Raw genomic sequence first — 14,357 nt, 5'->3', positions numbered from 1 at the left:
CAATAAGCCATTGAATTACTCAGCGCTGTTTGTTATTAGCATCCCCATCTCCTACCTTCATCCTGTCCATTTGTCTTTTTCTAATTTATTCAACCAGTGGTAGGCCTCCTCATCTGCCTACCTAATCAACTCCATCCGTTTATGAAACTTCTTCTCCTAATGCTATGTTGCAGCTGCCCGCATCCAATTGTTTAGTTCTGGGCTTCGATATTTCTGCTGAAAATTTGCATTCAAATGCCTTAAACAATAACGATGGTAGGCAAAGGGCGGCTGTAACCCATGCAAATCCCACATATTGCTCAATATGCCAGCATGATTGTTTGATAGAACACATATACTCATTCTATCCTTGATAACATCTTGCCTCAAGTAGGTCAAAAACATACCCCATGTCTTTTTGCTCTCATTAGCTGCAATTGCAAAAGCCAGAGGGAATATAGATCTATTTGGATCCATTCCAACTATAATTAGTAGCTTGATGTCATATTTTCCTTACACATATGTGCCATCTATTGATATTACTGGCCGACAATGAGCAAAACCATCAATGCATGGTTTGAATGCCCAAAACACAAACTGAAAAATATTACCGGCCACACCAGGTTTCGACTTGAGCTTCCATTCAACAACAGTACCAGCATTGAACTATTGTAGAGCTGCCGTGTATCTTAGCAATGTCTTGAAAAAGCTATCCCAATTGCCATAAACAATCTCATGTGCACACCTATGCCCAAGATATGCCTTTCGCCTACTTATGATTTTGCGATATACTTTCAGAACAGCTGTAATGCATTCTTTAACTTTGAACCTAAAGAAGTTGAAATATCAGCATATAGCAACGAGGAACCTCATATTAGCATCAAAATTAAAATAAACTTAGGAGAAGGGTACCTTGGGCTTTTTGCAATGTCGTCAACTAACACAACAGTAATCATATTGGTATCTAGATTTAAATGAACATCTGGGAGGTCACCCATATCACAAGTGTGCTTTGTGTAGAACTTTGAAATATTCCATATCTATCAACAGTCTCCTTACCATGGAGTATCCATTGACAACCTTGATTTTTTCGCCTGCAATCCAATTGCCAATATGTTCGAATGGAATCAGCAACTTTGAACTCCCTCATCCCCTGGATGCCATAAATCTTAACCGCCCTTTGCAATGACTTTTTCGAGTTGAAAATCATGCCTTTTTCAATATGAGCATCCTCTTTTACAAGATCGTTTGGCTCTTTCCACAATTTTTGACGAATATGATCAACATCCCTAATAAAGATAAAGGCATCAGGGCGATCTTGAAGATAATCAAGATAGGGAATCTCATTGGAATTCCACTGGACCGAGGTCGCTTTCGGTATTGATTCTTGCTACTAAAATTGGCTTTGCGGCATCAACTCTTGCTGGTGAAATGGGTGCTGCGAATTCAGTTCTTCATGGTGTGACAAACTATTCATTATCTCTTCTAACATGTGTACATGATTTTGATGATAATATTCTCTTCCTCACTTTCATCCCCGTCCTCATCCTCACTTTCCTCTGCATTAAGTAGGTCGTCACTATCACTTGATGGTATTTGTATGATTCGGATAATCAACACCATCCAGAGCAGGTCTTTTCCTATAGAAAATAAGTAAAATATATTAACTACCAAACATCAAAATATATCTATTATTAAATATAAAAATGATGGACCTACCAATAAGAATTAACATTGCATGAGTTTGAGGAATGATCCACATTTAGTGCAACTCATTTTGTGTAAAATTTTCCCTACACAAGAAACTAGAGTATTTTAACTACTAAACATCAAATATAATACTATTGACATGGCTAAAAGTAGACATACCGATAGTAATCAACTGCAAACGAAACTTAAAGAAGGAGCATCGTTTTGAATAGTTGAATTTTATTATTCATATCAGATATTCTTCATATCAGTGTATAACCCATAATAATAAAATTATAATCATAATAATAATAATAATAATAATAATAATAATAATAATAATGATAATATATATTTATGATAATGCATAATAATGATGATGATGATGATCATGATCATGATCATAATGATGATAATGATAATAATAATCATAATGATGATAATGATAATAATAATCATAATGATGATAATGATAATAATAATAATAATAATAATAATAATAATAATAATAATAATAATAATAATAATAATAATAATAATAATCATGATAATGATAATAATAATAATAATAATAATAATAATAATAATAATAATAATAATGATGATAATGATAATAATAATCATAATAATAATAATAAATATTTACCACTGTCTATCAAATTGTTGGCTTAAACTTTCCAGAGACATTTGACTCCTCAAAATGCCTTCATAAGTAGTCATCTCAGGATAAATGTTTTCATGCATAGCCTCCGCATCAGTGACTTTAGACTGAATTTCCCGGCGAATTTTAGATGCGGCTTCCCGATGAGGTCTATTTCGGGCTTCCCGAGGAGCTCTAGCCGGGAATTCAAGACGATTTATGGGGACCTTCTCTACATACATCTCAAGGACGTTCAAGATAATACATTCCCTATAATCATAAGGCGCCTTCAAATAATCAGTCAAAGAGTCATCGTCTACGATATGCCACTGTCCATAACTAACTAAACCTTGTGGTTTAAAAGAAAATGGATATCTCCCAATTATAGTTAAATAAAATTCTCTCCTACTAACATTTAGTCTACTATACAAAGCTTGGAGTAGTTTTGAGTATTTTAAGTTAAGTGGAAACTTAACATGGTATTTTGGGGGAGAGTCATAACGCAAACTATTAGACTCATAAATAATTTCTCCGTCCCAAAATAAAGAAACCCTAACAGTTGGAACATCCTCCATTTTTTACTAATTTAGAAGTACAAAATGAAGAAGTTGGATGAAATTTCGAAGTTAGATAAAATTTTGTGTTTTCCTTTCATCCAAATCGCTTTATATAATGAGTTTAAAGGTGTCAGTGGCTTTACTGAAAAACCAGTTGAATTATTGGCTTTTATGACGCAGGAAATTGTTGCGTTATACATAACACAGTAATTTACTACGCTAAAGGTGTATAAAGTGGTCAAACGCATGCACTGTGTTGTCAATCATTGTTGTCATTCAGAAACGTCAGAAATCAACCATGTGCTAAAGGTGTATAAAGTGGTCAAACACATGCATTGTTTTGTCAATCAGTGTTGTCATTCAGAAACGTCGTAAATCCACCATGCATAACGCATTTAAAATTAGCGTTATACATCAATATGTGTTGTCATTCAAAAATGTCAGAAATCAACCATGCGCTAAAGGTATATAAAGTGGCCAAACACGTGCATTATGTTGTCATTCAACGTTGTCATTCAGAAATGTCATAAATTCACCATGCATAACGCATCTACAATTAGCACTATACATCAATATGATTGCTAGCGAGTGTTATATAACGTAATTGACGAATAACTAGTAACCACACAAAATAGGGTATTATGTCATTGTTTAACCAATTTGAAAATATTAGTCATCTTACATCGTTCTCTCCAGGAGACATATTCGAAGCAATGAGTAGGACATGGGAATTGGGTGAAGATTTTGAATACTCGAATAACCTATGAGAGATACAATCAACGTTACAACAATACAATGACAGATGAGTGGAATTGACGTGTTAGGGAGGCTGTAACACTGGAATAAAACTTGAGGGCAATTGGACTTAAACGCCCAAAAGGTCATACTACGTCAATGCCTCGTGGCACTCCACAAGAGTTGAATTTTGCCCTTAATCATTTTCGCGAAGAGAACAACCAAATGCAAACACCTTGCATTAGAGCGGGATATAGTCGAAATGGTTACGTCACATCCAAGTGGGACTCGGACTGTAAGATGTCTGATGACGATGATTCCCATGATCTTATTAATTTTTGTTTTAAATAAAGTAGGCGGTGTCATAGACATGATCCCACAACCTATTGAGTTTGATACCTATATGTAGGGTGTTCAAATGAGACCGAAAAATCGATCTGAACCGGTAAATCGAGTCAAACCGATTTAATAAATCAAAAACTAGCTCGGTTCGATTTGATTTAGTTTAAAATTTTAAGAAGCCGATAACAATTGGTTTGGTTTGGTGTTGAACGAAAAAAAAATCGAACCAAACCTATATATATATATCTATATATATATATATATATATATATATATATATATATATATATATATATATATATCACACTAATTAAAATTTATGTATCTTCTTCATAATTTTGGTCCTTCCAAGTCCAATACTAATTTAAATACTAACTAGCAAGAAAAGTCTAGTTCAGAAATGGACTCTATCGCGAACCCTTTTGGTCAATGAATACCCCCTCTCTTTTAATTTGTTTATTATACAATGTTTGTGTTAGAAAAGATCTTGCTCAAAATTCCCAGAAAGATGAGCTTTATATAGGTGAATTTGATTATGTGATTGAAACTGAATTTTTTGTTAATGACCCAATTTCTTTACATATTGGCACGCTTCTTGATTAATCTACTGATGCTATCTTATTAGGTGGAGAAAGGAAGAAGAATTTGGGAAATTTCAAGCGATGAGTGGACTTGATTATTTTTTAGGAATTGATTTACCAACTTCCTTTCTGTTGACTTCCTTTTGGATTCTTGAAAAAAAAAAAAATAAAAAAAAATAACTCTTGAGTGGTGTTTTTGTTTTGTTTCCCCCATTTTCTTAGGGGAATGAAGCTAAGAGTTTTTTTTTTTTAATAAAGATAATGAGGCAAATTTATGTAGTATTTGCTTGCATTTTGGGTTATGTTACCTCACTTGTATCAATTTTTAATGCATTATAAAATACGTTCTTAAAACCCGAAAAAACCGCAAAAATCAAACCAAACCGATAAAGCCGAAAAACCCGAAATCGATAGAATTTATACTATAATGGTTTGGTTTAGTTTGAATATTAAAAAAAACCCGACTTAATTGGTTTGATTTGGTTTTAACCAAAATCCGAGCCAAATCGGACCATGAACACCCCTACCTATATAAGTAGCCTTTCGCAACATAGTAAACTACTAAAAATTCAATGTTCAATAGTAGAAATGTAGATTGGTCGGTATTCTTTCCAAAGGATCCGAATAGCAGTGGTGATGATATCTCAAATCATAACAACTATTTCGGTGATTCCACAACCGATAATAGTGAATTCGTGCTAGATGATTTGAAGCCCCACCTTTTAATAGAGGGTAATGACGATTTTCACGAGCTGAAATATTCAGATCCACATGAATATTATTGTGGTTTACGTCGCGAATGGGCATATCAGTACGCCGAATCACAACATCTTGTTCGTGACTTAGACAACCTCAACTCTCCAATCCCAACAAGATTTTCATTGAGCATGCCTCGAACTGATCAAGATTCTTGCAAGGTTGTGGTACAAAGGATTATGAAAGAGAACGGCCGAATGGTAGCACGACATTAGATTTTACATGCTCAACTTGGCTGAAGAACAAGCATTATCAACCGGTAGGGAACTAACATCTACATAAAGAAGATTTGTCCTAAAAAACCCAAGATTTTTATCTGAGGACGATATTGATAACTTCAATTCTGATGATTAAGAATATTATGATTTTAATTATATTTTTAATTTATGATGATGTCATTAATTTGAAGAATATTTGTATGTTTAGTTTTGCATTTATTCTTATATTTTATTATTTACTTACTTAAGCGTGTTAGAATTGACAAACATTATATACATAAATACAAAGTGAAATGATTCAAATTTTTATAGAAAACACAAATAAACCACTACATAAAATGTGACGATTACAAAATACATTAGAAAAACCATAGAAAATACATAATACATAAAAAGTTAAACTACTATGACCACAAACCTAGCCAACAATGCAACACTTCAAAATTACCAAAAACAACAAGAGACCACAAATCATCCTCTTCACTTTCTCTTTCAAAGCATTTGTCTCGCGTTGAGAGTCTTTAAGATTATCCTTATAAATACTATTCTTTTCTTCCGATTCTTTTAGCAACAACTCCAGAAGTTCAATTTTTTGTAGAGTTTCCCTAAATTGACACTGCAAATCAAACTTCACGGTATCTACATTGCTTCGCGAAGTCACGGTATATGTATCAACCGGAGGCTTTTTATACTTCGCCGCCACCGTTTTATCCACGTGAACTTTATCTTCGCACCGAAAATATGTGCACTCACCATCTGCCTAATAAAATAACAAATAACATTAGTTTTGTAAGGTAGAAAATGTAGACAATGTGAGAAAAACTCTATAAAAAGTTGCAAAATAAACTTACTTCGAGCACTTTACAACGCCAAAAACGACAGCCTGGATTTTCTGGAGTCCTTGAAATTTTGAGCCGGCAGTATACACCGCAATAACATACGCCGGGTTCTATAGCATAAAATGATGATTCGGAGTTTTGAGACATGATTTATGAGGGGGCAAAGTATGGCAAAAGAATGAAAATGGAGGAGAATGGAGAAGTGTTAGGAAAATGGAGGTTCTGCCCTAGTTTTATGGAGTTGTTTAACGCAGGAATTTCCTGCGTTATTAAACCTTTGACGGACTTCCTTAAGGCAGTAAATTACTGCGCTGTTGGACTTAACCGTGTCGTTACGGTTAAGTCCTTTAATGCAGTAATTTACAGTGTTAAATGTACTTTGGTATCACTTTTTTTTTCTTAGGGTATTTTGGTTCATTTCATTTTTTTTGGGTAATTACAGAAAACTACGAGGGTCTATAAGTAGCCGTTCACATCCTATGAAGTGATAATGAAGATGAACAAACTTTTCACCCACTACTACAATCATTTAAAACACGCAGAAAGTATGGGGAAATTCTGAATTTATCAAAACTCAGACATTATTCCTAACTTTCTGCTCCACTAGGAACACAACCAGGGACATAACTGTAATTCACATCCCCACTCAATTTCCACTGCTTTTCTCCTCCATTTTTGTCCAATCAGAAAAGAAAAAGATAAGAACACAAAGCGAAGGGAATGAGTTAAACGGGTGGGTATCTAGAAAAATCGAGTATTTAAAATTGGGGTGAGTCATTTGATTATGAACTTTTCACATTTCTCGCCATCAAAATTAAGGATAAATTCGTGTCGAAGTATAATAGGAAGCACATATTTGGACCGAAAATATAACGGGAGGAATATATTTGGATTGAAACTCAAATGAAATGTATTTTAAAACTATTTTTTATAGTACATAAGTATATTTGGCCCTTTAGAGGTAGTTTGTATGTGGACTAAATTATCCCGGGAATATAACCATGGGACTAATTTATTCCATCTGAGAGGTGGAATAAAATGCTCCCTAAGTTAATGGGAAGGAATATCCAAGCATTGAGATTAATTTTGTACTCAATTTGGTAGAACGTATAAAATTATACCTTCTTTCAAACAGAATATAAAATTATTCTCAAACTTAATGTTAGGATATCCCCATCTTATCCCGCACACCAAATGACTCCTCAACGTTTAAAACACAAAGAAAGTATGGGAAAATTCGAATTTACCAAAATTCAGACATTACTTACCTAACTTTTTTGCTCCGACAGGACCACAACCAGGGACAAAAATGTACCACAACCAGGGACAAAAATGTAACTTCTGATTCCCCCCAGTCAATTTCAACTGCTTTTCTTCTCCACTTTTGTCCCAATCAAAATTCAGTAACTTTTCACACCAATGAGCAAAGAATAAATCCAATATTTAAAATCGGATGAGTTATTTGATTCTGAGTTCGTCACCTATCGCTCCGTCAAAATTAAGAATAAATTTGTTTCAAAATATAATGAAAGAGATATATTTGGATCGAAAGTATAACGAAAGAGATATATTACTCAAACGGAAGGTATATTTGGCCATTTTACGTTTAAAACACGCAGAAAGTATGGGGAATTTTGAATTTACCAAAATTCAGACATACCTACCTAATTTTTCTGTTCCACTAGGACCCCGCGTAGGGACAAAAACGTAACTTCACACTCCCCCAGTCAATTTCAACTGCTTTTCTCCTCCATTATTCTCCCAATCAAAATTCAGTGTATCTTTTACACTACCAATGAGCAAAGAAGGAAGAAGAAGACGAAACGGGCCTTCATGGAGCTGGACCTCCGCCTTCGTCGGCGCCGCTACCGCCGCCGCCGCAGTAGCCGCACTCTCCTCAAAACCACGTGACCCAGATTTCCACCTCATATCCATCGACTTAACTTCCTTCAAGCTCAATTTCCCCGTCTTAGACGCCGAGCTCATACTAACAGTCCACGTCACTAACCCTAACGTAACCTCAATTACCTACTCCTCAACTGAAATGTCCATTTTCTACTCCGGCGAACACCTCGGCTCGGCTCGGGTCAAAGCCGGATCACAGCCGCCGAGGTCATGTCAAGTGTTACGGCTACCGGCGAGGCTTAGTGGAGGACAGCTGGCACATCACGGGAAGAAATTTGTTGCTGACGTGGCGAAGAGAGAGATGGTGCTGGATTCCACTGTGGATATTGAAGGATTTGCTAAAGTGATGTGGTGGGACCATAAGTTTCGTGTGCACGTGGATAGTCACGTGACTGTTGATCCGGTTTTTCTTGATGTTATTGATCAGGAAAATAAATCGGCTTTGGAGGTGTTTGTTAGATGACGGTCCGATCCGGTCCGGTTGAGCTGACGTGGTTTTTCCGGTTAGTGTATTGTATCTGTTTAATTTGTAGTAACTATATATTATTACTAATGTATTTCATATCACGTGGTTAATAAATTGTTTAAGGTTTATCAGTGCAATTCACTTGATTATAAATTCTGCTTCTCGCTTTTTTCACTGCTATGGATAATTCAAGGGGAAAAAAGTTGTGTTATGAAAATATTAGAGATGGTAACTTAAGATAGATATTTCTTCCGTCCCAATTTAAATTTAAGTGTGTTAGTTTAGTTGGCCACAAAGTTCAGGTAATTTTTAAAAGAGATTTTTTAATCTTTACTCTGAGATTTTTTAATCTTATAGTCCTAAACTAAAGATGTTTGTATTTAGTAAATGTCCTTTAAATTTTGTGATTTTAAATTTGTCAGAAAATATGTTTGTACATCAATTTATTAAATACAAAAATATTTTTTTTGAAACAGACTAAAAAGAGAAATAGGACATTTAAATTAAAATGAAGAAAGTAATATTTAGTTACTAATCAAGTACACAATAGTCAACAATAAATAAGTAATAGAGTTTTGGATAAAATAAATCGGTCCAAGGCATGCTACGGAAAGCGCTGATTTAACATAAATAGTAAAGTATCTTTCTATTCACAAAATACAAAAAATCGCTTGGGAATCTTCCGATGTGCACATAGAAGTCTCGGGAGAACTCGAGAAAAGGCCATAAATAGTCGAATCCATGGGAGTAGATGCCTAAAACGCGTCCCCGAACTATACACTTACCTAGGATTTACCCTTAACTATTTAAAACTTATCAAATTTGATCTCCGTCTATTTTTTTATACAAACGACGACAAACTCATAAACCTTCATGAGTTTATGAGACCGTTCGCTTTTTAAAATGACACCATCTGGTTTTTAAATTTTTTTTTTTTTTTTAACAAAACCGATCTCTCGGGTCGGTTTTTCGTCGATTTTAACCGACGCGATCAATCGTTGCTACGAAACGCGAGAGAGATCTTCGAGAAAAAGTTGAGGTTAGATAACGAACTTGAGGAAAAGAAAGCGAGGAGAGAGAAATATGTGTCGAGAAATGGTTTAACGATTAATCTCACGATGGTTTACGACTTTGACGTTGTTTGTATAAAAAAATAGAAATGGAATTTGATAAGTTTTAGATAGTTAAAAGCCGACTAAATCCGGTAGAAAACAGATAGTTAGAGGCATTTTAGGCACTCGCTCCCATAGCTCGCGACTATTTATGGCGCTTTTCTCGGAGAACCCTATCGATTGGATCTTTTAGGAGTTAAGAAAGTACCGGACGATATTTTAGTTGGAAGTAAAATAATGAGAAGAGTCAAAGAATGAAGAAATTCCAATGATAATTTTTTGCATATAATGATATTATAGAGATTCAACGCTGTAACCAACATACGTTAAAAAGATTGTACTACTATTTTAAAAATGGGAAGACACCTTGTCGCACATATGTATTAGAAGCACATTTTCATGAAATATTGTGCCCTATTCAAAAGAGGTATATTTAAATTTTGAATCACTTCAAAATAATTTCCAACAGTTTACCATTTTGAAAAATTAACTTCTATTTTTTCACCTGAGTAAATGAATTGTGTTTGTGTTCTATATGGATGTTTTATTGCACCGAAATTGTCACCATCGGGCCTAAAACCTTACCTAAGTAACTTTGATGCATGCTAATTATTGCCGTTGAGAGCAATAGTGGAGCCAGAATTTTCAAAGATAAATAGGAATTATTATGACCAAGTACAGCTGGATGTACGTAGGTCAGATTTTAATTTAGTTTTAGTTTTTTATCCACTTTAGCCTATTTGGCATATAATATGTAAAAAGAATTCTAAGTCTCATTCTTCACGTAGAAAAGAAAAATCTCAGATAGACCAACTTTATAAGGCTTCTTTTTCTTTTTCAGAATATTTTGATCTTTACATGTTGCAAACTTGCAATAAACCCTTGGCAGTCCAATTTTTCCTGACCCTTTACTACGCATTAGAAATTTTTAAGCACCTGCTTTTTTTTTTTTTTTTTTTTTTTTTTAAACATGTTGCAAGGACTTTCTTTGGAGCAAGTCTCAATGGAATCATTTGATATAAGCCGCAATAATGATGGACTAAAAATTTCGTCAGGTGTATCTCAAACAATTGCTCGAGGATCTTAATCTATGTACACCAACTCAAGCGAAAAAGAATGTTCTAAGCAAAGTTTGACAAATATGGTAGCAGTTAAAAGCACCTATTTCTTTACCAGTTCAGAAAGAGCGAAGAAGGAGCTGTTTTGTTAATAGGAACAAGCTTCTTATCAGATCGCCTGTGGTAGGAGTTGTATCCCCAAAAGCAGATCAGACACACCATAACTGGAGTTGGTCCTGTGGTAGGAGGTATTTATATATAACTACCTTCTTCATTCAGAAATTTGCCAGATTGGCTGCAAGTCAATAAAAAAAAAAAAAAAAAGAAGTACGACTGGCCTCTCAACCATCAAATTATAGTCACATACAATCTTCACTCATATATTAGGATAATTATAAATCTCCGTCTTAATAAAATCAAGTAGTGAACTCTTTCAAATCCAATATCAACTAGTACAATGTTGCACATCTACACTGAGAGCCGGGGAGGGATGGACAAAGACCCTCCACCTGTTTTGGAAATGGAAAAAAAATCCTTGTAGGAAGTGCTTTCCCAGTTTCCCTTATACACGGGTCTTATGCGTCGAGAATCCAAATTAGTAGGCCACAAAGAGAGTACCGGACACCAAGTGAAAAACATTTTTTTTTTTTTTAAAAAAAGAAGAAGTGTCGCACGTCTTTCAAGAAGGAATAAAAACAAAAGTGAAAATGTCAAAAGAAGCCCCTGTACTATGCGAAATTCCTCATCAATTTCGCCATTACGCTTTTGGTCCATTCATACTTTTGTCATTAGTAAATTATTTCGTATTTACTCTTGCCATCAACGAAGCTCCAACGTGACATGAGTGAACTCCATGTCTCCAAGTTCTTTGAGGAAAAGGTCCACATTTAACCCTCAACTTTTAACCAATAGTTCAGGATTCAGGTTGGAGCTATGTTAGGGATCAAGCGCAAAAAACGAGACCCTAACAGATCGTCATGAGATTGAGCCAATAAAGCCTCTAGAAGAAAGAAATGTTAAGACTCACAATAAAAAAAAACATAGTATGCTATATTTTATTTATATATTTGACAAAGCATGAAATATGGATGATTTAACCGTATTTACAATTGGATTCATGGATATTAGTCACTTGGCATCCAAAGATGGCTTCTTGCTCTTGTTGAAGCTGCTTTGCTGATTTTGCTAGGTGAACACTACACTCACGTAACTCGATCACTTGCACTGTTGGAATATTTGCAAATTCTTGTGGAATCTCTTTTAGCCATTTGCAATGAGATATAAAAAGTTTCTCCAGGACAGGAAAATGATCGTCGACAGCTTTCCACTTGGTGAAAAATCCCATATTACGTATTGACAAGAACTTTAATCGAGAAAACATACCTTTACGGGGTTTCCACATGGTTAGAGAAGAACGTCCGCATGCGTTGTCTTTCAATTCGAGTGCCTCGAGGTTAGGCAACATGCCTACAATGTCCATAGCTGCCCAATTAAGACATAACCCGCATAATGTCAGCCTTCTAAGGTTTAGCGGAAAAGCACTCAGATTTTCAAAGAAGGCATCATGTGCGGGATTTTTCGGCCACAAGTAATCCCAATCATCAGACGACCAGAAATCATCGAGGGGTTCCTCAGCATTGCGGTCTAACACAACCTCCAATTTCTTCAAGTTAGGCATTAGTGCAAATATTTCTTCTTTACACCATGATGGACCAACTCCGGGTATGGTGTGTAGGTGTTCCAATATTGCATTATGCCCCCCCTTCATCGTTGGGAATATTCGGAGGACATCGCCATGCTGTATTCATAAACTGAACATACCTTAACTGTGGCATCCTCCAAATTTCTATATGCATCATAATGCTCCCAGGGTTTTCTCTTTCAACAATCAAAACTTGCAAATTTTGAAATTTGAAACGAGGGAGACATTTATGACTATTAATGGACAAATGTAGATACCTTAGATGCACCAGATCAAATAAGGAGGTTGGAACACCATCATGAGGGTATAACATTCTCAAGTCCAACACTCTGATCATTTTGAAATTCTTGAATTCTAATATTTCGGTCTTCTTTCTTTCAGTATCAACTACAATATTTCCCCGTTGATCTACAACGTATACATGTTCACCTCGATAGAGAATAGTGTGAATTTTATTTTGATTATACCGATCATGAGAGTTTAATCGATGAAAACCACTAATTGATCGAACTTTCATTAGACAGACCTGTGTGAATGATCGGGAGACACGTGGGGCTGATCGGTTCCATGATTCGTTACTAATAACAGGTAGGAAGTTCTCACTTCGAGCTTTTCTCAAACATAACTCATGTAAGAGATCATGGATCTTACATGTTTCCACCTCCCCACAAAAATTCTGCTGGCCTACGAGAACCAAATTTCTATCTATAAGTTCTTGTAAACATTCTTCAGCTACATCCTCCAAACTTTTAGTATCATCACCTTCCTTCAAAAGTCCCTCTGCAACCCATAGGTTGATTAGTCTTGTCACATTAACCTCATCATCTTCAGGAAAAATCCCAAAATATAGAAAGCATGCTTTCAGCTGTTGAGGTAGATAATAGTAACTTAAAGCAAGGATCTTTTCACATTGTCGACTAGGATCTTCAAATATTGCTGATTTTACATCTTGTGCAACTTGCTTCCATCCATCTAGTGCAGTGTGCATTTAGATAAAAGCCCAGCAACTACTGTAATCATCAAAGGCACTCCGTGACAATTATCTGCAATTTTCTTTCCAACTTCCAATAATTCTAGGGAAAGTTGTACTTTTGATTGCAATAGTTCCCAGCTTTCTTTTGCGCTTAGAAACAACATGTGTTGAGGAAGCTTACCGGGAGCAGCATAATTGGCCACATTACCGCACCTTGTTGTAAGTATGATGTAACTTCCTCTGCAATCTGGAAATCATTGACTTATATCATCCCAAGCATCGGTGCTCCATATATCATCAATGACGATTAGGTACCTGCGCTTCCACAACCTCTGTTTCAATTTGCCAACTAGATCACCATCATCCATTTCCTCGCGGATTACATCCTTGGTTGATGGAATACAATGAAGAAGCTGCAACAACATTCTTCTAACACAGTATTGCTTTGACATAGTAGCCCATGCTAGAATGTCAAAATGTGATTTTATTGTTGGATCATCATAAACTCTTCCAGCAAATGTTGTTTTCCTGATGCCCCCCATACCTACGATTGCCACAATTTCACTTTCATTGGACAAGGTTTCCATGAGTTTACTCTTCATATCCTCGAACTCATTTACATGTCCGATCATACAGTTGTCAAACTGCAGAGAATGTTCTGGTAGATCAAAACTATGGACCAGAGAAGTACTTGCTGCCTGCAAACCGGTACTCTTCATACTTTGAGTCAACTTTCTGCAGTTGGAATTAATGAACTTAGATGCTTGTTGCAACCTCTTGTAAAGCTCCTCATAAGCTTCTCTCC

The 14,357-nt window shown here is 35.4% G+C and overlaps 2 protein-coding genes across 2 annotated transcripts; one reads left to right on the top strand and one right to left on the bottom strand.

Moving 5' to 3' along the window:
- The first annotated feature begins 8,082 nt into the window (after positions 1-8,082).
- LOC132065486 (uncharacterized) lies at positions 8,083-8,844 on the top strand. The gene has a single exon (XM_059458900.1). The coding sequence runs from the start codon at positions 8,132-8,134 to the stop codon at positions 8,702-8,704; it is 573 nt and encodes a 190-aa protein (XP_059314883.1). The 5' UTR covers positions 8,083-8,131; the 3' UTR covers positions 8,705-8,844.
- A 3,126-nt stretch (positions 8,845-11,970) lies between these two features.
- Positions 11,971-13,567, bottom strand: LOC132062279 (putative late blight resistance protein homolog R1B-16). Its single transcript, XM_059454880.1, has 2 exons — positions 13,106-13,567; positions 11,971-12,675 (listed from the first exon to the last, which is right to left on the bottom strand). The coding sequence occupies exons 1-2, from the start codon at positions 13,565-13,567 to the stop codon at positions 11,971-11,973; spliced, it is 1,167 nt and encodes a 388-aa protein (XP_059310863.1).
- Between the last annotated feature and the right edge of the window lie 790 nt (positions 13,568-14,357).

This window comes from Lycium ferocissimum, chromosome 7, assembly GCF_029784015.1.
Source record: "Lycium ferocissimum isolate CSIRO_LF1 chromosome 7, AGI_CSIRO_Lferr_CH_V1, whole genome shotgun sequence".
Lineage (NCBI taxonomy): Eukaryota > Viridiplantae > Streptophyta > Magnoliopsida > Solanales > Solanaceae > Lycium > Lycium ferocissimum.
This window is presented reverse-complemented; position numbering and strand designations above follow the sequence as displayed.